General features: G+C 34.5%; 1 protein-coding gene across 6 annotated transcripts in view; it reads right to left on the reverse strand.

Annotated features, from left to right (window-relative positions):
• Positions 1 to 21,153, reverse strand: part of LOC143255144 (glyoxylate/hydroxypyruvate reductase A-like) — a 31,651-nt gene extending 10,498 nt beyond the window's left edge. The window contains exons 1-7 of one of the 6 annotated variants that reach the window (XM_076510368.1): positions 21,074 to 21,153; positions 18,236 to 18,366; positions 14,899 to 15,057; positions 11,282 to 11,319; positions 8,910 to 9,046; positions 3,261 to 3,340; positions 149 to 233 (exon numbers count right to left, since the gene is read on the reverse strand). In XM_076510368.1, coding sequence (XP_076366483.1) covers positions 149 to 233; positions 3,261 to 3,340; positions 8,910 to 9,046; positions 11,282 to 11,319; positions 14,899 to 15,057; positions 18,236 to 18,353 — 617 coding nt within the window. In that variant the 5' untranslated portion in view covers positions 18,354 to 18,366; positions 21,074 to 21,153. Of the gene's footprint in view, positions 1 to 148; positions 234 to 3,260; positions 3,341 to 8,909; positions 9,047 to 11,281; positions 11,320 to 14,898; positions 15,058 to 18,235; positions 18,367 to 19,379; positions 20,500 to 20,571; positions 20,713 to 21,073 lie in introns of those variants that run through there. The other 5 variants (XM_076510369.1, XM_076510371.1, XM_076510370.1 and 2 more) reach the window with 5 other exon arrangements.
• Between the last annotated feature and the right edge of the window lie 3,295 nt (positions 21,154 to 24,448).

The raw sequence follows: 24,448 nt of genomic DNA on the forward strand, positions 1-24,448 counted from the left end.
CCTCTTCCAAAATATTTAATTTTTTGTTTTGTTTTATCATATTATTATAATAAATACAGATATTATGACATCAAAGATTGATTTGGTTCACACAATTTTCAAATTTATGTTACTCATGCAGATCAGAAATGTTTAACAACTATCTTACTTATCAAAGTCAGATTTTCCTGTTTTAGGAGTACTTCTCACCAATCCCAGTACAGTAGCACCTCTCTGTTTTAGAAATTTGGCAACTGTAATGAAAACACAAAAGGACGGCATTATATAAAATCAACTTATGTTCTACACATCCAAACAGTTCTATTACACTTAAGCTTAGAGACAAAAAACAACTTATTAACTAAGGTTTAGTTACATTATAAAGTAAATAGTTCTGATAAGTAAAACTGTAAGTTTCATTTCTTTGTTCAGTTAGAATAAAACATCACAAATACAGGAGAGGTTTTGAAAGGGGTTAGGATTAAAGACTCAAACATTTTAAGAATTTTAGGAGGAAGAACCACAAGCAATATATAGTAGTAGGCAAATACTTAATACATTGTTCTCTCATACTACATTAAATCTTGAAGAAATTCACCTCCAAACACTTGTAATAAGGAAAAAGAAGCTCCTGCAAGGACATATACAATTAGGAACCTCTTGTGGCTCTCCTGACCACAAGGGTAAGAATCCAGACAGAGAACATATGGCTGCTGATAAACAGTATCAGATCAAGATGTCACTGTATAAATGTACTATTGAAAACAAATAACAGAGAAAAAGACAAATATTCACAGAGAAGACTGAGGGTTGGTAGGTTGGTTAGTTTGGTGTTTTATGGCACAAAGCAGCTAGGCTATCTGCACAAAACATCCGATGAAAAGTTAAAATTAAAGCCAATTTTGTAAAATACATAAAACGAAATTAAGGTAAAACAATACAAAGTTTAAAAAACACATAAATAGCATTAAAACCAATGCTTACATCTAGTCTACAGAGACAAGAGAAAAACCACACTAATACAAATTGTAAACGACTTTCTGTAGCATAATAGTAATTATCATAACTTTCCAAGAAGACTAACAGATAATTATAAAAACCACCGTCAGTCACCTGAAATTGGACTTTCCAGTCCTGGTTCCGAGTTATTTGACATTATGACCATTTTCAAAGGGTAATAAAAGTTATAAAAGATGCATAGCAAAATTTTAATAATAATAATTTGCCAGGATGACTAACTGGTAGTTCAAACAGCAGCATTACTCACCTGAAGTTGACCTTTCCAGTCCTGGTTTGAAGTTATTTAATGTAACGGCTACTTTCTAATTTCAAATCGGACTAAATGGACTTTGATTCTTAAAAGGGAATCACATTATAAAATGTCTAATGTATAAATTAAAGAAACTTAAATGGCATTAAAAAACTAAAAACATTTCCAAGATGGGCAGTGTCACCATCACCAATAACACTGTCTGAAGTTATGGAAAAACCTTGGGGCATAACATGTTTAAAATGGTGCCATCGTTGAGAGTCATAATGATGGCAAGACAGTAAAATGTGGCTTATTGTGACATGAACGTTACATAGACTAAACATTGGTGCATCAGTCCCAGACAAAAGAAAATGAGTTAAAAAGCTGAGTGGATGAGAGGAGATCATTTGATTTGAGGAACCAAATAAGACGAGCATTAAACATCCTCTCCAAGGTCTTACAGAGACAGCTCATCAAAGGAACTGGATGGGTGTTTGAAGGAATCCTGGGTCCTTCTCAGGCTTAGAGAAAAGTATGATAACAACCTAGTGCCAGACATCAGGAAAAACATACTCCTGCCAGATCTGGTTAAAAACAACCAGAAGAATAGCAAGAGAAGCAGGAGAAAGATGGCGCAGCATGTCATAGTGTACATCATCAGGTCCAACCAATGTAACTGCCAGACCAATGAAGGGTCAGTTTGAGTTCCATCAATGTAAAGGGACGATTACAGTCATAGAGAAAGTCGGTGCAAAAGGAAAGAGGTGACCTATGAATGCAAATGGAGTTCACTGTGTTGAGATGTGGATGTTTCAAAGCTTCTTTACTTACTTTGGAGAACCAGCATGTCCCTCTAGTTCCTTCTGAATGAAAGAAAGAGAAATTTGCCCTCAAGGTTTGTCTGAAACAGAATGTAGTATAAGAAAATGAGCTATAACAGGTGTTACAGATGTTGAATATTGCTGCTCAGAATCTTCAAGATGTGGTCATTTACCTATGGACTGTTTTTTCAGTATTTTACTTCAGTTTTTTTTTGAGGATCCATAAAAAATAGGAATATTTCTGTACCCACTGACTCCATCCACCATGGAGCCATACAAGTGTCAAGCAAGTACAGTGCAGCAATGCCAGGGTTTCATGAGTACTATACCAAAACACTAGCATCAGAATCAGATAATGTTCACAACACCTGTTGAAAACATCCAACACTGGTACTTGGTTGACCCTAGCCCAAGTGAACCAGCCGATTGACCCAAAGAGGGCCACTGGAAAACAACCTGTCTCCAGGAATTCAAAGCCAAAGTGGTGTGTTAGGGTTGAACCCCTTAACCACTAGGATCCTTTCCTGCCTTTCACAGGTCACCAAGCATGGCAAACACGTGGGTGAATGTTTAGATCCCAAAGGAGGCAATATGTAAGAACAGAACCTTCCCTGGGAGGTCCCTTCACCACATACAGGAATCCACACTGAGGGGAGACTGAGAGAGGCAAAAGACAGAAAAAGAAAACCTGACAAAGTCCATCTAGAAATATAATAATACAAGATAACTAGAACAAAACATAAGAAAATTAAGGCCAAGGTGGAAAACAGGTATTTGGAAGTTCTTCCAGTGAAGATGTTGAGTTCATAATGGAAAGCCTCCAATGCCATAAAGCATAAAATTAACAAATATGTCAAGTGGATGAAGAAAAAGGAAAAAGAAGAGATTCGTTTAATTAAAAATTCGGGTGAAGGAGGCTCATGCAAGAAAGAAGCCCAAAAATGCAGCAAAAAATTACTGGAGAAAGAGTAGTAAAGAGTGAAAGTGAGAATATTTGATACAAACCACTACTGCCTCTGCAGTAACTAAATCCTGTTCACAACAAACTGTCTGTTCAATCAAGAAACACAAGTATAAAGTGTTGTAATTCAATTATATACTTGCATGCAGTTTCATGATCCCTATAAACTTTGAGGTTTGTGGATTTGTTACATGGAATGAAAAGTATTGTGAATTGGTACCTCAGAAAAGTTATCTCAATATTTTACCTGTCGATCCCAGATTTCCAGCTCCAAATATTCCAATGGTAAGTTCACTCAGTATACGATACTCACGGTTATGAAAATCCCTAAAACAAATGAAATTACGTAGGTTTTCTCTAAATTTCCTAGTTTTACAGAAAAACAAAATTTACTAGATACTGCTAATATCTGTGCTGACTCACAGTATCTTCTGTTATTACTAACATGTACAAAAAAAGATGTGTGCATAAATTGGAATATTAAATTAACATACGTAACTGGTTACAAAGAACTATGGTACTATGTTATAGCAATACGTATAACAATACCAAATTCAAAAAAAGGTATGCAAAGGTAACTCAAATTCTCAATTGTAATTTCATCAAAAGTTAATATTTTCAAATACTGAATATTTATTTCCAGTACCTTCTTCCTCTCAGAGTTACAGCTATTCTCAATTTGACTGCCCTCTGGTGCACAAATTTTCACTCATCGCTAGTTTTGAACTAATTCCACATGTAAACCATGTCTTTCAGCTGTGTTCAAGCAGGCAAATTATAATCCAACATCCCTCCACCAATAGGAGTGTGACACACCCTTCCATCTGTGTAGTTAAATCCAATCCTTCAAGATTAGGCATAAAAAACAGCACCACAAGTGGGAAGCATAGGTACAGCTAGAATTCCACATTAAAAAGATGGAAAGACTGGTGTAAAATTACCAAGAACAGTACCTTTCAAAAACATCTGAAGAATACCTATGGCTAGCACCATGGAAACACACCTGTAAGAAACTGCATAACATCTGAGCCATCCAGTTGATAGAACTAATCATAATTGTCATGTCCCACAGAGATGACAGAAAAATTAACCATCACCAGAAACAGCACCAAAAGACTGATTTGAAATCCTAACTCCTCCAAAGGCCAACGGCCCAAGATCTCTTATGGGATGCATGTTGCATTTACATCCAAACACAATCAAGCACTTGTAAAGACATGGCCAGCTAAACTGGTAGAAAAAATATGAACCCCCACTGCTGTGTTACCCCTGTTTACCACCACAAAAAATCTGACTGAAAGGAAGCAGGAAGGGATATCTGTAAATCCCAGTGCTCCTGCTATCATGCTAACAGACAGATGGTACCCACTGCAAGAAATGTATGTGGCTGTGATCTAGGGGATTAAGAACCTACAATGATACCAAAGACCCCAAAAGACCTCTCATAGGACCTCTCACAAAGGGAGAGAAAGTGCTGGTAACACCCCTCAAACTGAAAACTCCATGGATCACAAAGTCTGGGCTCAGTTTACATGCGAGGTAAAAAACATCCTCAGTTGAACAGGGTATTAACTGCAGTCAACAGTCAATACTGGGCTTCTCCACCTTGAGGAGAAGTTGGGTGTGTGAAGAAGACTCTGCAAAGGATGGAGCCAGATGGAGCCAGCTGTTCATAAAATAATGAAAATTGAACCCATAAGGATAAAAAAAATTGAACAAATGGATCACCTAAAAGAAAGCATAGGATGCTAAAGCTACTCCAGAAGGAAGAGCATGTAATCGTTATAAGTGATCCTCATGGACAAAACGTATAAAACAATGTCAATCCCAAGCAATAGGAATGTGAAGATAAACACTGGTCACATTGAATCTTGTCACCCAAACCCCCAGAAGACTGGTCCATCTGAGAACCAGACAAGATTTTATGGTGAACTGAGGCACATCAAAGAAGCACTGACATGGGGAAAACCAGTCACTGCTTTTCTGGGGCATTACAATGGTCCCTGGAGGAGAACTTGAACCACTTCTGTCACATACTGACGAAAAACTGGATCTAAAGGAAAAAAGGTATTGGGATAGGGGCTGAGACAGGAGGTGTGAGGAAAAGGAAGGGAGAGGCCTTCTGAAAAACTCAAATAACCCAAAAGCTGGTGGAAAAAATCTCCCACACTTCTGAGAGATGAGTGATCCTGGCTCCTACAGAACATGAATTCACAGGATAGTCACTAGTGATGCTGATGTTGTACAGGGCATTAATGAACAGTAATATGACATATTGACAAGGGCCAGGATGAAGGAACTAGTAAAGGAGAAAATGGGAAACTAGAGGAGGAGAAGGTTGGGACAATGGGAAGTAAGGGAAGATATGAAAGTGTATGATATAGTGGATTCAACATGAGACAACGTTTATAAATCTCATAAAAATGGCTGATCGATGATCTTTCAGAAAATCCAGGGTGGGACATACACATGTCAACAACACATCCCAACTCAAGATATGACAGTAAGATAGGAGCTAAGTGTAGAGAGCAATCCAGAATAAGACAATTTGGACTAGTTGGCAAGTAGGATGGTAGAGGCTTCTGCCAAAAAAACCCTCAGGAGAACACAAAGCCTAAGACAACAGGCTAATAGATGACAAATAATGAAAGAATGAGTAAGGGAGAAAGAGGGATGAGCAAATTATGCTTTAGAAAAGAAGAAATGCATCAATTTTTATCCACTGAGAAAAAATTTGTTGAATGGTAAAATGCAAGTATATGACCATCTGCAGTACATGGAGAACATGGCATACTAATCCCTACACATAATTGATCTATAAAATATTCAGCATGGAATCAATATCAGGCAAAAGGAAAAATCAAAATCTTAGAACAAGGTGCTGCAGGTAAGACTGAGAACAGGTCAGCACAGAAAATTAATGGGAGAGTGGAGGTTGTCCAAGTCCACACATTCCTAAATGAAATCCTCAAGTGATGTCAGAATTCATTGTAGATTAGAAGATCCCTTGACCCACATGAAAGAAACCATTTCCTGATGAATCACAGTTGACTTCCTTCTCTGATTATATCACACCATCAAGGACTATGGAATACTGGTACTGTCAGTTGCCACTGCAGCCATATTTGTAAATCTTGAATTAAAAAAATACTTTGCAATCAAATAGAGTAATCCAAGTGAATAGTAAATTATAGACAAGACTCTGAAATACAAAAATCAGTAAATGAATATCTTCAAAATACACTTAAGACAAAAAAAAAAAAGGCTGAAATCAAGCACTAGGTTTAAACACTATTGTATCAAACAAAGAAATAAAGACTGGACTCAACCACACAGAGAAAGTTAGCTGTGATAGGAGGATGTGTCACACGACTATTAGTGAATGGTTATCACATTCCAAATATAGCTAAACCAAGTGGTGTATACATGAAATTAGGTGGGAGCATTAGGTTGAGAATCACTAAGTACAAAAGGAAGTAAGTTATCTTATCAGTAAAGCTCATGTTTTCTAACATATATCAACCTTACAGAATATATATTTCATATTCCCAGAATGTCAAATATTTGTTTACTATTCTAGCCTGGAACATACTAAACCAATTTAAGGTCACGTGCTGAATTCACTCTGTGATGTTATTTTTCAGATCCAATCACAAAAGCTATGTATTTGTTCATGAGATAATTTTAGTGTATTATAATAATTTTCACACAATAAATTTATTTTTACTACTAACAGAAAAGCTTCTTTTTCTCAATTAATAAAGTGTTTCAATTTTAACAAGCTAAACTGGCAGATACACTGCTGACCAAAATCTTAAGGCCAATGAACATAAAGAAAAAATATGCATTTTGAATTGTTAGACTCCACTACTTATTTGAGTAGAGCTTCAAAAGATGAAAATAAGAAAAGGGAAAATTAAAATAAAAAACGTTTATAACATTTAATAGGGAAAATGTGAACACTACGAAATTAGTCCAAATACTAGCTGGTCAAAAGTTTAAGACCATACCAAAAAGAAGTACTACTAAACAAGGTAAGAAATGCCCAACAAGATGTCTCAGTAGTGAGTTGCACGGCCGTCATAGCGGGTAACTGCAAACATTCGTTTTGGCATGGTCAGTATAAGCATTTGTAGAAGGCTGGCTAAAATGTTATTCCAACTAGTGAAGATGACTTCACGAGGATCATGCACTGTTTGGAATTGACGTCCATTTCTATAGACTTCCCTTGCCATCCACCTCCAAACATATTCAATGGGGTTCAGTTTGGTCAAACATGCTGGATAGTACAAAAGAATCACTTTATTCGCCATGAAAAAGTCCTTTGTCCTACGGGCATCGTGGATTGTAGTTTTGTCTTGCTGAAAGATCCGGTCATTTCCACACAAGCAAGGGCCTTCAATCAATAAGGATGCTCTCTCCAACATGCCAATGTAGTCAGCTGCTGTTCGACACCAACGTATAACCTGAAGCTCCATTGTTCCACGGAAGGAGAAAGCACCCCAGATCATGATGGAACTTCCTCCACTGTGTCATGTAGAAAATGTCTCCAATGGGATATCCTTATTGTGCCAATAACGTTGAAAGCCATCTGAACCATTCAGATTAAATTTTTTTCTTCCACTTTTCTATGTCCCATCTTTGGTGCTTCTTTGGCAGTGTGGAAGGAGGCGTGACCTTTGAAGAAGTTTACGGTTTTTAAAGCCTTTCTTTCTTAGATGTCATCTTATTGTTATTGAGCTGCATCTGTCAGAGGCCTTACTCTGGCTCGATGATTGGCTGGTGTCTTGTTGGACAACCCGTCAAATCCTCATGCTCAATGCCGGTGACATTTTCTTGGACAAACCACTTAAAATTATCATTTCGTATCCCTTGGGGTCTTTTGAGAAATTTGTAACAGCAGTTTTACTGCACCCAATCTCACCAACGATGGCACATTGAGAGAGACCTTGCTTTTACAGCTCGACAATTCTGGAATGTTCAAACTCTGTCAATGTTTTAGCCCTTGCCGTGTTTTTACCCAATGTAACACAGGAGATGTCAATGGGAGATGTTGACAATGCTAATGCTTAAACACAAATGACATGTTTGTTACATGTTTACTGATTAATGGTTCGCTTCAGTATGGTCTTAAACTTTTGACCACCAAGTATTTGGGCTAATTTCATAGTGTTCACATTTTCTCTATTAAATGCTAAAAAAGGTTTTTAATTTTCATTTTACCTTTTCTTATTTTCATCTTTCAAAGCTCTCCTCAAATAAGTGGTTGAGTCTAACAATGCAAAATGCATATTTTTTCTTTCTGTTCATTGCCCTTAAGATTTTGGACAACAGTGTATTTAGATGAAAGAACATTTAGACTACAGTTATGTAATTCAAACCATTTATCATCTGGAGTGTTCGAATATAATTGGTTTAGACACAGTAGTGAGGTTTATTTTATGAGGCTGTGACTCATGTGAATGATAATGAAATAACTATGGAGAACGATGAGCATGTCTGGAATGGGAGTGAAGATAACGAAGCAAAAACAAAGCCTGTTTAGATCCATCAGCAAGGATATGACAAATTAGTCTAACAAATGAGCCTCAACAGATCTGGGAAGGAATCTACAGATCCAAGTGTGTGGCTTAAATCCATTTTATTACAGCTTATGCTGTCTCTTCTCTTTCATTCCATCCAATATAAATAACCATATCCATCCTTGCACACAAAGTCCTCAAATATTTAATTATTGTGGATATCAAGTAATTGTAACTGTTTTATCTTTGAATCACTATAAAGGATCATTATCCAACACTGATGACAATATCTTAAATGTAACCAAGGAAGTTCAGAAATCTTAAAACATAAGGCTGTGTTTATTATTTTCTATATTAAAGGTTTATACACCTACCATATTTTTTGCTTTTGTGATTCCCACTTTTGGTAGAATTTCCTTTCATTATTAATTATCTGACCAACAACATATTCAGCCAATGAATTCCCCACATTCATCGCTGCATACCTTGTAACTGCAAATGGTGGTTCAGGCTTTAAAAAATAAAACAAGGATTGTTTATAATGTCACTTCTAAATTATTTTATTATTTGAAGTTCTATATCTGATGAACAACTGACACTAATAACAAATTAGATAAATCACTATTAGATTTCAATTATCAAAACTTTTCAAAGTTATGTAATAAATAGATCTTATACAGAGGTCAGGAGTAATTTTTCATAATTTATTCACATCTTATATAGTTTTATGCTTGTTCCTGTTGCCCAAGTTATAGATATTTGCTGTGAAAACATTTTTTAAAGTTACTGGATGAAAATAAAGATTTACAAAACAGGTAAAATGTTCACTAAAATAACTATTAACTGTAAATTAGCATATTTGTTGTTCTTCATATAATAAACACATGCACTTGCATGTGTGAAAATGATGAAAACCACTCACTTATTCTACTGAGCTTGCCATGGAATTATCAGTTAAGTCACTAAGAAGTACATTAGTAACTTTAGGCCATGCATTTAATATAAAACTTAATCTAAAAATAAACATTAAAAAATTAAACTAAATTAAGTCATTTCAACTTTCCATAAAAATGGTAAAACTATTCACTAGAAGTATACAATATTTCATGAATGAATATTAATAATGCTTCATGTCAAAACATGTACCTAACACAGCAGAAGCAGTTCCCAATATAATGACATACCCAACAAAAACACTATATAGTGCACAGAATATATACACAAAATAATATGTTAACAAAAAACAAAACTGTGTCAGAGACATCTTTACTTTATAATTCAATGATTCAATCATTAGAAAGATTTGTTCATTGATGTTATTTACTTTGTACTTGGAAATTTATGTTATACAAATGTACATGAATCTTTGAAATTTCATACACATTGAATATAACTTTGTATACTACACACATGTTGAAACACATTTAAATGGCTATAGGTGGACTCATAATAAACAGGAAAGGTTATACAATATACTGAGAAGTTCAAACTTTTTCACTAATTCTTAAAAATGTAACATACACTTTCATTTAGCAACTAACTTTAATATTTCATCCTGCCATGAAAATAACTAATGTTAACATTCTACAACAATCAGACATGTCTGGATATAAATGTATCTCCAAACAGCTGGTATGTGTATTAATACTTTTATTGATAAGTACAGAACGTTTCAACCTTCCTAGGTTATCTTCATATCACAAAAGAGAGAGTTTGAATGGGATCGTTGACGGACATATCTTAGGGACGACAGTATAAACAGGTACAGGATTGTAGGAAGCATTGCAAGTGAATATTAGGTTATTAATTAGTATAGGTATAAAGGTGTTCAAACTCTTTCTTAACATGAAGATGACCTAGGAAGGTCGAAACATTGTTCTTTCCTTATCAATAAAAAGGTTAATACCCACACCAGCTGTTCTGAGATACATTTTTATTTCAAGTGTTTTATCTCATCATCAACAATGTCTGGATGTAATGAAACTTTGTAGAATGGACAGCAACTTCAAAACAAAAGTCTTCTGCCTTTCGAAACGCCGTCCTCTTCACTTGTGTCTCCACAACAGGCAGTTGCCATCCATTCTACAAAGTTTCATCATGAATACTCTGCCTGAACAATCTACCAAAGAATGTCTGGATATAGTTATGCAATGACAAAATAGTGTTAATTGATAAAATTATTGTAACTTAGTAATAAGAAAACTATGACATCCAACATTGGTTACAGTTGTATAGTTCATTAAAAACAATCAGCTTAAAGTTACTAACATACTACCTTGTACTGATTTTGATAATTATTTTCATCTTGTTTTGAACTATTAAGAGGAATAAAAGTTTCAACTATAGTTACACCTGTGATAAACCTCACTGACTACAATATAAGAAACTGAGAAAATTTAGCTTCACTTTCTTATTCAAAGAAATTAAATCTACAGATATAAATTGCCTCTTTCTTTAAAGAAAAAAAACTAACTTATCAAATGAGGAAAAATTGTACTGAGACTGTCATTTTCAGTTTCACTGAATACTCAATGGAATCTCATAAAAATGCTAAACTTCCTCAACTGTTTACAATAACTATTTACTTTGAAATTATTTACAGATTTTTAGAGCACAAATAAAAATTCTATGACGTTCTGTTAGCAGAAAGTTAAAACATATATAACAGATTTTGTACAAAAGATTTAACATACTGTAATAACACTGAATGTTAAAATACATTCTAAAAACATAAATATATATATACCTTTTGAGCATCCATGACCTGGATTAAGAGTTCCATACCTATAATGAAAACACACAACTTAAAATAGTTAACTGTAAAGAATTAAAAAACCTCTTGAAGAATTTGTAAGGATCTTGATCAAAGGTTCATAACAAATTTTCCACAAAGCTACATGAGGGCTATCTGCACAAGCCATCCCTAATTCAGCAGTGAAAGACTAGAAGTAAGGCAGCTAGTCATCACCACCCTCTAGTGGCAGATTCTAGGTTGGGTGAGCCCTACATGTAATGTAATTTTACACAATAAAATTATTAATGGGCCCCCATTAAGACCATGGTTCTGAGCCCCCTCTTGACCCTACATAAATACACCACTGCCAACTCTTAGGCTACTCTTTTACCAATGAATAGTAGGATTGACCATCACATTATAATACTCCCTCATCTAAAAGGGCAGGCATGTTTGTTGGGTTGGAGATTCGAACCCATGCTCCACAAATTCTGAGTTGAGTGCCCTAATCACCTGGGAGTGTCAGGCCTCTTAAACAAAATACAAGTTAAAAAAATTAATAAGTGAAGTCAATAAGAGATACTATGTGAATAGGATGTGTATAATTTGGCTTATTATAGGGGGAAAATAAGGTTTCTATACCAAGCAGTATTGCATAACTTCAAACTCAATTAGAACAAAAGAAATCTATATGAATGATGCCTAAATAAGAATATCGATCAAATGAAAGTTAGAAAGAAGTCATGATGACCATAGTCTAGATAAAAGATTTTAAAAACAACAGCAGAACAAATGTTTACTTTCCCCATAAAAATTCATATTAAACTGATTCTACATAAACCAAAACCGAATCTGACTGACTGATGAATATTTGCTTTAAAACTGTTGTAATAAAAATAGAACAGTCATTTCACTGTCACTCTTATAATATACTAACAATTCCAATGAACAGAATGCGATTTTTTATTACAGGAACTTGGCACGAACTTCAGATTTACATTCTAATATACTAACCACTGGGTGCCACTCAGCCCACTGCAAAAGATACAACAGTAATAGCCGATATTTCTAATTTCTGTGGATGTAAATAATGGGAGAGGAATGTGTTAGGATTGGTCCAGATATCCAATTGTTGAATTTCCTCTAAAGCTTGGTGAAGACAATAAGTGAAGGAAAAGGTCAGGTGTTGGATTTTATGAAAAGTAACACAAAACAAAGTAAGGAGACAAGGAGGAATAAGCCAAACGAATCAAATGACAAATCCAGTTGGTGAGGGTAAAAGGGGAGAGACCTCTTGATGAAAATGGTTGCCACAGGAACCACAGAAGGAAGCTGTACAGACAATATAACAAAACAGAGAATGCAAAGGACAAAGAAGTCTATTTGGATCAAAATAGGAGTAGAAAGGAGAACAGAGAGAAGGAGAATAGGCAAAAAGGAGGAATTACTCCACTGAGCCATTGAGATTTTGGGAAAGGAAGGAACACTCTAGATTAAGAAGAAAGATAGATAGATAGTGTACATGTAACATCAGTAGCAAACAAGCCAGACCACTGATGCTTACAGGCCATAAACAGTAAGAAATGTGCCTTGAGGAACAGGTGAAACAAAGAACACAAGCAGGTAGGTTCAAAAGGAGATAACATAACAAAAGAGCAGATCAATGAATCTGGGTGGAACAGATTAACATGGTAAGTATGGATGAGAGAAAAACCCTGTGGTAATGAAAAAGACAAAAGGTAAGGACTAAAGCTACCTGATAACTTGAAATTGAGAAGATAAAAAATTTCTGATCAAAAAGCCACATGAGAAACAAAAAAATTAGCAACAGTAGGAAATCCTTGAACCTGAGCCCATGTGTGAAAGACCTTCATTTTTCGCAACACTTCTATTGAGAAAGAACGGGTGAATTGAGGTACGAAAGTAGAGGATATCCCTCAGGATATTCTGTAAAGAGTTTCAGACAGAAGATGGATTGTAGAAGAACACCAAAAGAGATGCAAGGGTAAGATGGAAACAGGAGCATTGGGTATGGGTAAAAGGTAATTAGAGGTTCAGGGCCCTCTCCCAAACAGGTATATAAATGGTCAGTTCTACAATAAGCAAGGGCAAACTGATCTGAAGCCCATGGAGAAAGAGGAATACTAACACCATCACCCAACTGAGAAACAAATTTTTCAGCATGAACCCAAATGTTGGAGGATGAAGAAAAGAGAACAAATCGGGTTGGAAAGAAAGGTTGTGCAGTAATGAAGGACATGGGTCACAAGATATAACACAAGAGACAAAACATCACACATCAGAGAAATAAAGTCCAAAAATTATGTGGAAGGCCAAACACAATCCTCAGGAAGGGTATGGGAAGACACAAAAAAATTTAGGAGGAGAATACATGCAATCAAAAACATTGTAAGCCTGCTGAAGTTCCATGTGTTCAGGAAATTGGGACAATGTCTGAAGATAAAAGGTTGACCAATATAACATTAAACCTCCCTGTGGATAAATGTACATGAATCTCCCAATGGATTGCCAACATCTGAAGCCTGTGTGTGGTAAAATGGCTGTCTGTTGTAGATATCAAAAGTGGTGTCATTAATTTTAGAATTCATGTTTTAACAGACAATAAAAGTGTTTTTAAAGTAAAAGAAATGCAAACAGAATAATGGTCGCTGCACCTGAATGTTTTCAAATTTCAGTATACTAAATTGAAACCATTACAATAACAAAGTCAACCAAAAGCACTAATCAAGATAAAAGAGAAAGACATTTGAGTGCAAGTGCTGTCAAACGAAAAGTGACAGTTTAGTAGAGATGCAGAGAGAGAGTCGCAGGTGCCATGTGAGTGTACTATGCTCCTATTGGCAGAGAAGTGACACATAAGACACACACTGGAATCATTTGATTACAATGGGTGAGAGGGCAGAAGGCTTGTGGAGTGTCTAATAAAAAATATTTACATATAAAGGGTAGCAACAAATTAGTATAGCTAATCTTGCATAAAAAAAAAAAGTATTGTATCAGATATGCAAGTTGATTATAAATGTGTAATTAACCTCTACAACTCTGAGAGTACTATTCATCCATGGAAGCAAAAGTAAATATATTCTGCATGAATGCTAAGGTGAACTTAAATAATAAATTTAAAGCCATAGAACAATTTTTTTTTCACAATGGACAAGATTTATTTCTCACATTACTTTTAAAGCATGTATAATGCCATTAGTTTAGTGTATGTATATACATAAAAGCTACTTAATAATTAATACATTATCAAACACTTTCTTTCCTCTAGTTTCTTGTACTACACAAATGTTTCTTTTTTATTGATGTTGTCTTAAATGAAAAGTGATTCAGAGGAGGGCTACTAGGGTATTCCAAGAACAGAAGTATTATGTTAACAGAGATTTAGTTAGTCTATCAGTTCAAAATTAAAAATGGTTAGAACAAAAAGCTCTCTGGTGGTTCTACAAACAATTCAATAAACAAACAAAAATAAAACACTGTTTTTGTATTCATTGAATACAGTATATTTCAAATCAAGTAACCAACTTGCTCTTTACACAAACAGAAAAACAATGTCAAAAAACCATAACACTGTTAAATCCACTATATATTGATTACCACAGTACCTGCCCAAGTACACTGCACCCACTTTAGAGATGGGATGTCATACATGAACTGTCTTAACATAAAGCTCTCAGTAACTAATATCTCTGCTCCTTCTAACTGCTTAATAACATCATCTGCCAAAATAACTTCCCAAAGGTTAGTTGACTTCTCTTGTTTGCCTGAAGTGAATACATTAACAAATCAGAAATGTTTTGAATAAAGCTTTAATAGGAGTAAAGATGAATCATGATATGTAAATATGAATTAATAAAATAAAAAAAAAACAGGGGTCTTCAACTAGCTACGTAATGTAGTTCGGCAACATGAAGCTCTTACATGTTCAACTGCTGAAAAATACAGAATAATATACAAACAGCACTTCCTACTTAATGTTCAATCAAGCTGAATTGTGGTTTTTAACAAAACAAATCTCCAGGACAGTAAAAACCAAAAAAACTATTTCACATATCTAGCATAACAGGTTAATTGAAAGTGTCTGCAACATAATATGATTTATTATTATAAACGTGGCTTCTCATAGTTATAATGATGGAAAACTTTATTGCATCACCCAATTTTTTTTTTATGCATGTAGATACAAATTTGTTTTATGGGTGATATAATACTACCTAATTATTATATCAGTAGTATTTAGGCTGTCTATATTACATCAGCCATTTTTAGCTACAAACAGTTTCTTGACGAGAGTTAATTCAAAAGCTGATATGCTTTAGTGTGTGTGTGAGATACTAAGACTGCCAACAGTTGGAAGTTAACTTCATAGAAGTTAAAAGCAGTCATTGTTTCTTTGAGCAAAGAGGGACTTTTGACAAGGCAGATTACCAAAATAACTAAATTTAACCAATTTACTGTGAAACAGACATATAAATTGGTTACATGGAGTTGCAGAAGGGATGGGAGTAGGGATAAATCTTCCACAGCAACTGCCAATGGTGTTCTGATATGCATGAACCTACAGAATTATCAATCTCAAAAGAGCATAGCAAAAAACATGAGGGGTCATTGTCACCACTCACACAATTCCAGTCTCACAAAAACATGGTCAAGACCCCCCCCCTCCTAACAAAAAAAATTTAATATAAATGTGCCAAACAGGATGCTGACTGGACTGAAGCAATGTGGAGAAAAGTGGTCTTTTCAAACAAATCAAAGTTCAATATGCATGGGTCTCATGGGAAGTACTTTCTATAGGGTTAACATGGTGAAGAGTTTCATCCAGTGTATTTTAATACAATTGAAACATCTGTAGGATCAGGTGATATGGGGATGCACCTTTAGCCAGGGTGTAGGATCTCTACATTTTGTAAAGAACTCTGTCAATGTCAATAAGTACATCAAGTCCCAGTTAAAGCCAACAATTTGAGATCACTTCTGTGACACTAACCAGTGCACATTCCAAGACAACTCTGATCCATGCTACGAGGCTGAAAAAAAAAGGTTGATAATATTCAGGCACTCAATGCATTAGACATGAAATACAGAAAATTTCACTCTGTCTCTTGAAAAAGACTTCTTGGTGTTTTTGTTGTTGTTGCTTCAGATGAAAGACCACCTTCAAAAAAAGAGGATCAACAAAATACACCAACTGACCAATAACAACTTAAATCACTTTGTTTAAAAATATATTTTCAAAGTTATTTCTTGAAAATGGTAACCTACACTCATAACTGTGACCAAACTATACTTAGTTGGTAGTTTAACTTTTATGTTTGGTATCAAAGGCAATAGTTAAGGAATTTCATAACCTTACAAATACTGCCTCAAACCTGTTTTGTACCAATTGTTAAAACAGTCATATTAACTAGCAACCATAATGGTGATAAGTACATATACCAATACTTATATTACTATCTTTTACTACTACATTTTGGCAGGTTGTAACATAACAACAACAGGGCATTTTGATCTTCCCAAAGTCAGCCAAAGCTGTCAATCTTGTAAGCAATATTGTATTTATACTTCGAGCATACATGGTTTACACAATAAGTAATTCTGAAAACACTGACTTCTCCACAAAATATGAGGAGATAATGACTCCAACAGAAATACTGTGAAGTATATTCATTCTGATGCACATCACTACTGAGAGAATTAACATGTGTTAAACCTAAATGTTAACATAGTGGCAATAAACAAATAATTATTTCTCCATTCTACTAACAAAACTGATTATTTTTTTAATGTACTCTTACAAGAGAACCCACCAGAATCTTTCACGGTGTCCCCATTGGTCAACCATACCTAATTTTTTTTTACCTTGTGTTTTTTTTTTAGTAATGTAGATTTTCTTCACTTCTAATTTACTGTCACAACTAAGAGCTCATGATCCATCAAAAATTTATTTTCAATATTCAAAAACAGGAATCACTAGCAAACAGTATAGAAAATTTCAAATGAATAGATAAACATTTTAAAAACTGTATATACATCAGCAAAGAAACAGTTCCAAGGACTCACTTGCTAATTTAATTGTTTTTAAAATTTACAAAGAAATTGTAGTTTTCAAATGTTTATATTTAAATTTTCCTTAAACTACAAAATTCTGATTTACAATGATGACTTATTGACAGGAATGACTGTTTTCACTTCCATATCATGTGGGAGAAGATCTCAATCTCTTTTCCAAGATCTGTTAGTATTGGCAAAACATAGATGACACTTCCTTTCTTCTTAAGGGTAGACATTGCTCAAAATTTGATGAAAACAATTTAAATTTTTTGATGCTTAAAATGATTATAAACAATGTAGCAAACATCTGAGTACAATACATTCCCCGACAGGTCATTGGTACCTGTGACTAATAAGATGGCATCAGACACTGGAAAATGCCTAGAGTGATGACAGTAGCTTCAAAATTCATAAGCAGCAAACACAAGGAATAATGTGGAAAAATCTAAAAGAATTCCACTACAAGTAAAAAGTATTTTGAAAATATAAAAAAGTTTGCAAAAGTGATACACTGAGTTCACTTGTAAAAAAGCAAAAGAGGAACATCAGAATAAAACAGCTGCCAAAAGAGAAGTCATAGTTCAATAGTGGTGCATAGAAAGTGTTACATGCATCACATGATACACTGCCCTCCTATTGATGAATAGGTGGCATGTAATGATTTCCACAAGGGACATATTCGAACTCTGGATTCCAACAAAGAGACATGCATTCAAGAAGTTTGCGAATAGAGGGAAGTACAAAACATGAAAAGCTAATTTTGTTAGAAAAAGGAGGGTACTATAACGAAATTATGCTCTATAAATATACTAAAAGATTTATCCTTTTGAATATCTTTTTTTAAACATACGCTAAACTACAGAATGTTCATTTACACTGTTGACTTACCAACAGGAATGATTGTTTTCATTTCTATATCTACTGGGAGAAGTTTCCTGATCTCCTTTCCAAGGTCTTTTATTAGTGATAAAACAAATACACTTCCAGTCTTCTTTAGGGCTGACATTGCTCAAGATATGCTGAAAACATTTTAAATGTTAACTATTTTTAAATAATCATAAACAATAGTTAACAATAGCTTTATTATGATAAATAGGATTTATCTTATGTTTTTACTTTTTTTTAACTTTCCATTCTTTAACCAAGTGGTCCTTGGTCCCTACTGTCAAAACTAAACAAGTAAACAATTTCAGAGATGTAATAATATAATTTTATAGAATGGGAAAAAAATAATCTAAAACATTAGGATACACAAATAATCATGTTGTTTCTTTCACTTAAACTTTAATATTTAAAAACAGCCAGGATCTTGTTGGTTTACTGATGCTGTTCCATTGTCTAAGCTAAAAACCAATCCTCTCAAAGCCTAGCCATTTCAAAGGGCAACCACTATGTTAGAAAAATAAAACCTGAACTTATAAAAATTCAAACCCAGCCAAACTTTATACTTGTATCTCTTTGTCTACCCATTCTCACCAGTAAGAACAGAAAAAAAACAAAAACACTATCAATTCTGTTCATAATCTTAAACACAATCCTTCTCTCTTCTGTTTTCATAAGAAAACCACTTCTGATGCTGTAACCTTTTCATTCCACATACCACCCTAGTGGTATTCCTTTAAACCCTTTCCAATTATTCAATGTTTATCTTAAGGTAATGAGTTTAAGACTGAATACACATCACATTTGGTCTTACACTTAACCAGGGTTATTTACAATGAAATTGTATCATCTTTATACTGATGTTCAAAATTTATGTAGATACAATCAAAAATCCAATTTGCCCTGCTACTAGCAATTGCAAACAATCTGAATGGTTCACAAGAATGAACAAAACCATCAATATCCATTTCTTCAAAACTGTTAATTATAAGGTTGTTTGTATCAAAATTACACTTATAATTTAAATTATGATAACCTATGTACAGTTTCTTGCATTTATAATAAACAAAAGCCACCTAATATTTGTTTGTCCAACTCAACAAATAATCTGAATCCTTTTAAAACATTCTCTTCACAGTCAGCAACACACCTTTATTATAGATCATGTAGCCATGGACACCCTTCTTCAAGAGGAATAATAATGAGCCACTATACTTATCATGAATGTGGTTCAATTAAGTTACTCATTCCTATCACACAAGTATAACCACACACTGTTACTACCAAAGTGACTGGTCATCAGTACTATAAAACTAACTTGTTTCCCAGCTCACATTTCTTTATCATTGCAGTAGCAAGACAATATTCTGACTTAGTGAGAATACATGCAGCTTATTTCCTGCACATTGTGGTGACCTACAACAGGTAGTTTTCACTCCCAGCTAGTGCAATATATACATACATCCACACGTATATCTATAACAGTTATTGTATTTGGATAATGCCTCACTGCCTTCAGTTTCTTTAGGATTGAGTCACTTTCCTAATGCATAGCTATACAATGTTAAGTCTAAAGCAAAACTGCTAGCTTTTTTTTTGCAATAAAAGTGCTTTAAGGTAATTAATACTATTACCCTGAGACGTTAAAAAAACCAAAAAATTGCTCTTGAACATGAGTTATACCAACATTGTTAACATTTCCAATAACATTTGAAGGACAACAATCTGTTGTTTGGGCCATCATAGATGTTCCATTCATTTCAACAATTATCTATCTCCCTATATTCAGCTATTTTTTCTACCTTTATTAATCATTCATCACCTGTAACCCTTCTTTCTCAAGAGAAAATTATTTTAAAGACATAACCTATCATGTTACAGCTCCTCTATCTTTCTATGCTCTGTTGTTACACTACAGATAGTGATAACGATCACCACACTTGTATCCTGAGCTTTAAATAAATCTCTTTTTGTCAAAAGTCCACACAGCTTTTCAATTACTTTAGAATACAACTGACATGACAAATTATTCTTTTATACTCTGTTATTACAATACAATTTGTGATAATTTCACTTTACATTTTGTATGTGTTGTTATAGCCTTATCAAGGCCCATAAATTTTTACATACTACATTATTATATGATAATAATTAATCTGAGCAATAAGATAAAACTTAAGTTTTAGTAACATAACCCAATAATAAAAGTGCTAAATCATAACAATGAAACTACACAATGTATAATTTGTGCACAGTCACATAAAGAAACCTGCAATAAACTATCACTTCCAAATATAACCAATTTTAACATTGCATTAAACTTTCAGACAAGTTTGTCTTACAGTTTTGTCAATACCATTAACATATATCCAAAATTAAGGGTCTTAAAGTGTAATTATAATTAATACTGTTCACTAGCACTTAAATTACAACTGAAGATGAAAATTGAGCAAATCGGTCATTCCATAACCAGTCTTCTTTAAGCATCCCCTACTCTCCAAAGGCCGAGTTTTTATTTTAAGTCTGACTTTTTAATATATTTAATTAAATTTTAATCCTGAGAACTCCAATTTTTACTGAGGTTTTTATTTTCATGATAATTATCAAAACTGTTTCTAAAACTATAAAATTGAAATAAGAAGCAAATTCGAAAAATGTGGCTAGAAATATCTTATTCTTAGTTTTGAGTTATTATCAAAAAATCGTCTTGCAAATTTTGTTAAGTTTCGCCTTTTAATTGTTTCCAAATTCTTCTACAAGTGACTATGTTAATTATATCTTAACTAAAGTGAGGAAAAAAAAAAGCAAGACTCGCATATACAAATGTACAAACACAACACTTACAAATCTATATACAGATGTATTAATTTAAATTCACCAGAACACCTCTATTACAAAATTACATGTGACTGATCCCCAGAACCATCTGCGTTAAAAAGGAAAAAATTGAAAATTCAATAATAAAAAATAATTTATTAAAATATAAAAACCGTCTTGCAAATTTGGTTAAGATTCAGCTTTTAATTTTTTATCACATTCTTCTACTAGAGATTTCGTTTTATATGTTTGTTTTTTAATTTCGCACAAAGCTACTCGAGGGCTGTCTTTGCTAGCCGTCCGTCATTTAGCAGTATAAGGCGAGAAGGAAGGCAGCGAGTCATCACCACCCACTGCCAACTCTTGGGCTATTCTTTTACCAAAGAATAGTGGGAAAAACCGCCATATTATAACGCCCCCACGGCTGAAAGGGCGAGCATGTTTGGCGCGACCTGGATGCGAACCCGGTTAATTATATACAAAACATCCCCAGCAACCATACTACCACCAAAACTGACCTTACACTGCTGGCCAAAATCTTGAGGCCAATGAACATAAAAAAAAAAAAAAATATGCATTTTGCGTTGTTAGACTCAACCACTTACGAGGTCTGTTAAAAAAATACGCGGACTGACGTCATAAAACAAAATGTACTTCATTTAGGTTACAGGTCTGGGACCCCTTCAAAGTACTCTCCTCCCCAACGCACACACTTATCCAAACGGTGTTTCCACTTGTTGAAACAATCCTGGTACGCTTCTTTTGTAATGTCCTCCAGATCCTTCGTCGCATTTGCCTTAATCTCGGGAATCGTCTCAAATCTTCTTCCTTTCAAGGGTCTTTTGAGTTTGGGGAACAAGAAAAATCGCAAGGAGCAAGGTCAGGTGGGGAAGAACAGTGATCGAGTGTTTGGCCAAAACCTCACGAGTTCTGAGGGCTGATTTTGACAGCAACGAGGTGCATCTTCAATTTTTCGGTCAAAATCTCGTAACAAGATCCAACTGATATCCCACACTCTTCAGCAAGCTCCCTGACAGTCAGACGTCGATTTGCCCGCACCAGGGTGTTGATTTTGTCGACGTGTGGGTCGTCATTTGACGTGGAAGGACGTCCAGGACGCTCATCATCTTCAATGGACTGTCGACCATCCTTAAAACGTTCATGCCACTTGAAACATGCCGTACGCTTCATAGCAATATCACCGTAAGCCGTGTTAAGCATAGCAAAAGTTTCAGTCGCAGATTTTCCAAGTTTAACACAAAATTTCACAGCAAGTCGTTGCTCCTTCAGGCCATTCATTCTGAAATCTGCCAAACGAAAAAATCGCACTTCACTTAAAACCGCGTAGCTAACACACAAATGAAGATATCTGCAATCGGGAAATGGCGTCGTAATCAGCTGATCTGTGTGAACCTAGTGACACCAAGCGGATTCCCCTGGAACCAACTGGAGCCGCCCAATTCAAACAGTCCGCGTATTTTTTCAACAGCCCTCGTATTTGAGTAGAGCTTCGAAAGATGAAAATAAAAAAGGGAAAATAAAAATAAAAAACTTTTTGAGCATTTAATAAGGAAAATGTGAACACTATGAAATTAGATAAAACAACGCAAAATGCATATTTTTTCTTTATGTTTATTGGCGTTAAGATTTTGGCCAGCAGTGTATGTTCAATAACAAAAACTACCTACAGGTAAAAAGTCTAAGCATGAGAAATCCCGCGTCACCAGTTCTAACCAACATTTTTGTTGAATCTCAAGCGATCAGTTCAGCCTTACACCTACCACAGTACTGGTACAAGTATGTTGATGATACAGTTGCTGCATTCACATCTACAGAACACACACTTAGTTTTTTTCAACCACGTTAACTCTATATACCACAACATTAAGTTCACCTTTGGACAGGAAAAAACTAACCAGGTAGCATTTCTTAACCTCAAGATCACTAGAACCGATATACAATTCAAAACAGAAATCCACAGAAAAATCACCCATACTGAATTGCACATTCCATGGGACTCAGTACATGAAACGAAAAAAAAACTCAGCATATTAAGAAAGCAAATAAACACAGCCACAAAACTATATTCATCCTATAAAATTAACGATGAAATTAATAAAATAAAACAACACTTCATCAACACCAACAAATTTCCTCCATAAACTGCGGAAAAAATTATACGCACACACCTAGACCAACAATAACAAACCCCAAAATACCACAAACTACAAAACCTTACTCTGATGCATATCATATGTTCCCGACATCAGCAAAAAAATAACCAACATTTGGAAAAAACTTATAACAAAACACAACGTTCCAGTAAACACCAAATTTATTCAATAACCAGGTACAAAACTAAGGTCCATACTATGTAAACACTACAGTGACAAACACAACACCAACATAATTTACAAAATACAATGCAACAACTGCCACGACTTCTATATAGAAGAAACAAGCAGAAAAATGGAAACTAGATTCAAAGAACAAAAAAAAAACCTTCACACGTTTTTAAACACTGAAATTCTAATAAACACAACAAAACCATAGAAAACATGTAGATACTAAGTAGGAAAAAAATATAAACAAGCGCAAAATTAAAGAAGTCTTACTTATACAACAACTAAAACCAAAATTAAACCAATACTAATTAATAACCTAGCATCCAACACAGCACTACGAAAAATTCCGTACCCGTTTATAATCTCGTCCCTATGACATTTGCTCGGCAACGGTCAGTTGCAAACTCTCTCTTCGTAAAACTGAAGATGAACTGGGAAGGTCAAAACGTTGTTCTCTGCTTATCAGTAAAAGTGTTAATACCCACACCGGCCGTTCTGAGACACATTTTTAATTTCAAGTGGGTTTCTCGTCATCAAGTACTAAACAAATCGTTTCGATAATAAAATTTCAAAACATGGTGTGTGTGTGTGTGTGTGTGTTTTCTTATAACAAACCCTCGTCGGTTTATTTGCTATGTCCACCAAGGGAAATCAAATCCCTGATTTTAGCGTGTAAATCCAAAGATTTACCGCTGTCCCAGCGAAGAACTCAAAATTTGGAATTTTGTATATTACACTATGTAACAAAATTTTTACTTTTTCTTGTTCTTAGGCAGAAAGTGTTATTTCCCAATTGATTATGCCTGAAGTAAATGGAAAAGACCTATTTTTCTTTTCAAACTTTGCTTTTGTAACCTGTGTGATGAAAATTTTCAATTTACCCATTTTCCAGAACATTCCAGGTAGATTCAGTGGTAAATAATTGATAGAGAATTTTCTCGAACTTACAAGAATTTTCAAGAACTTTCTAGAATGTTGTAGAACTTACGAGAATTTTCCGGAACTTTCCATGGTAATATGTTGTTGTTGTTTTGAATTAAGCACAAAGCTACACAAT

The sequence above is a fragment of the Tachypleus tridentatus genome, chromosome 7 (assembly GCF_004210375.1).
Source record: "Tachypleus tridentatus isolate NWPU-2018 chromosome 7, ASM421037v1, whole genome shotgun sequence".
NCBI classification, from domain to species: domain Eukaryota; kingdom Metazoa; phylum Arthropoda; class Merostomata; order Xiphosura; family Limulidae; genus Tachypleus; species Tachypleus tridentatus.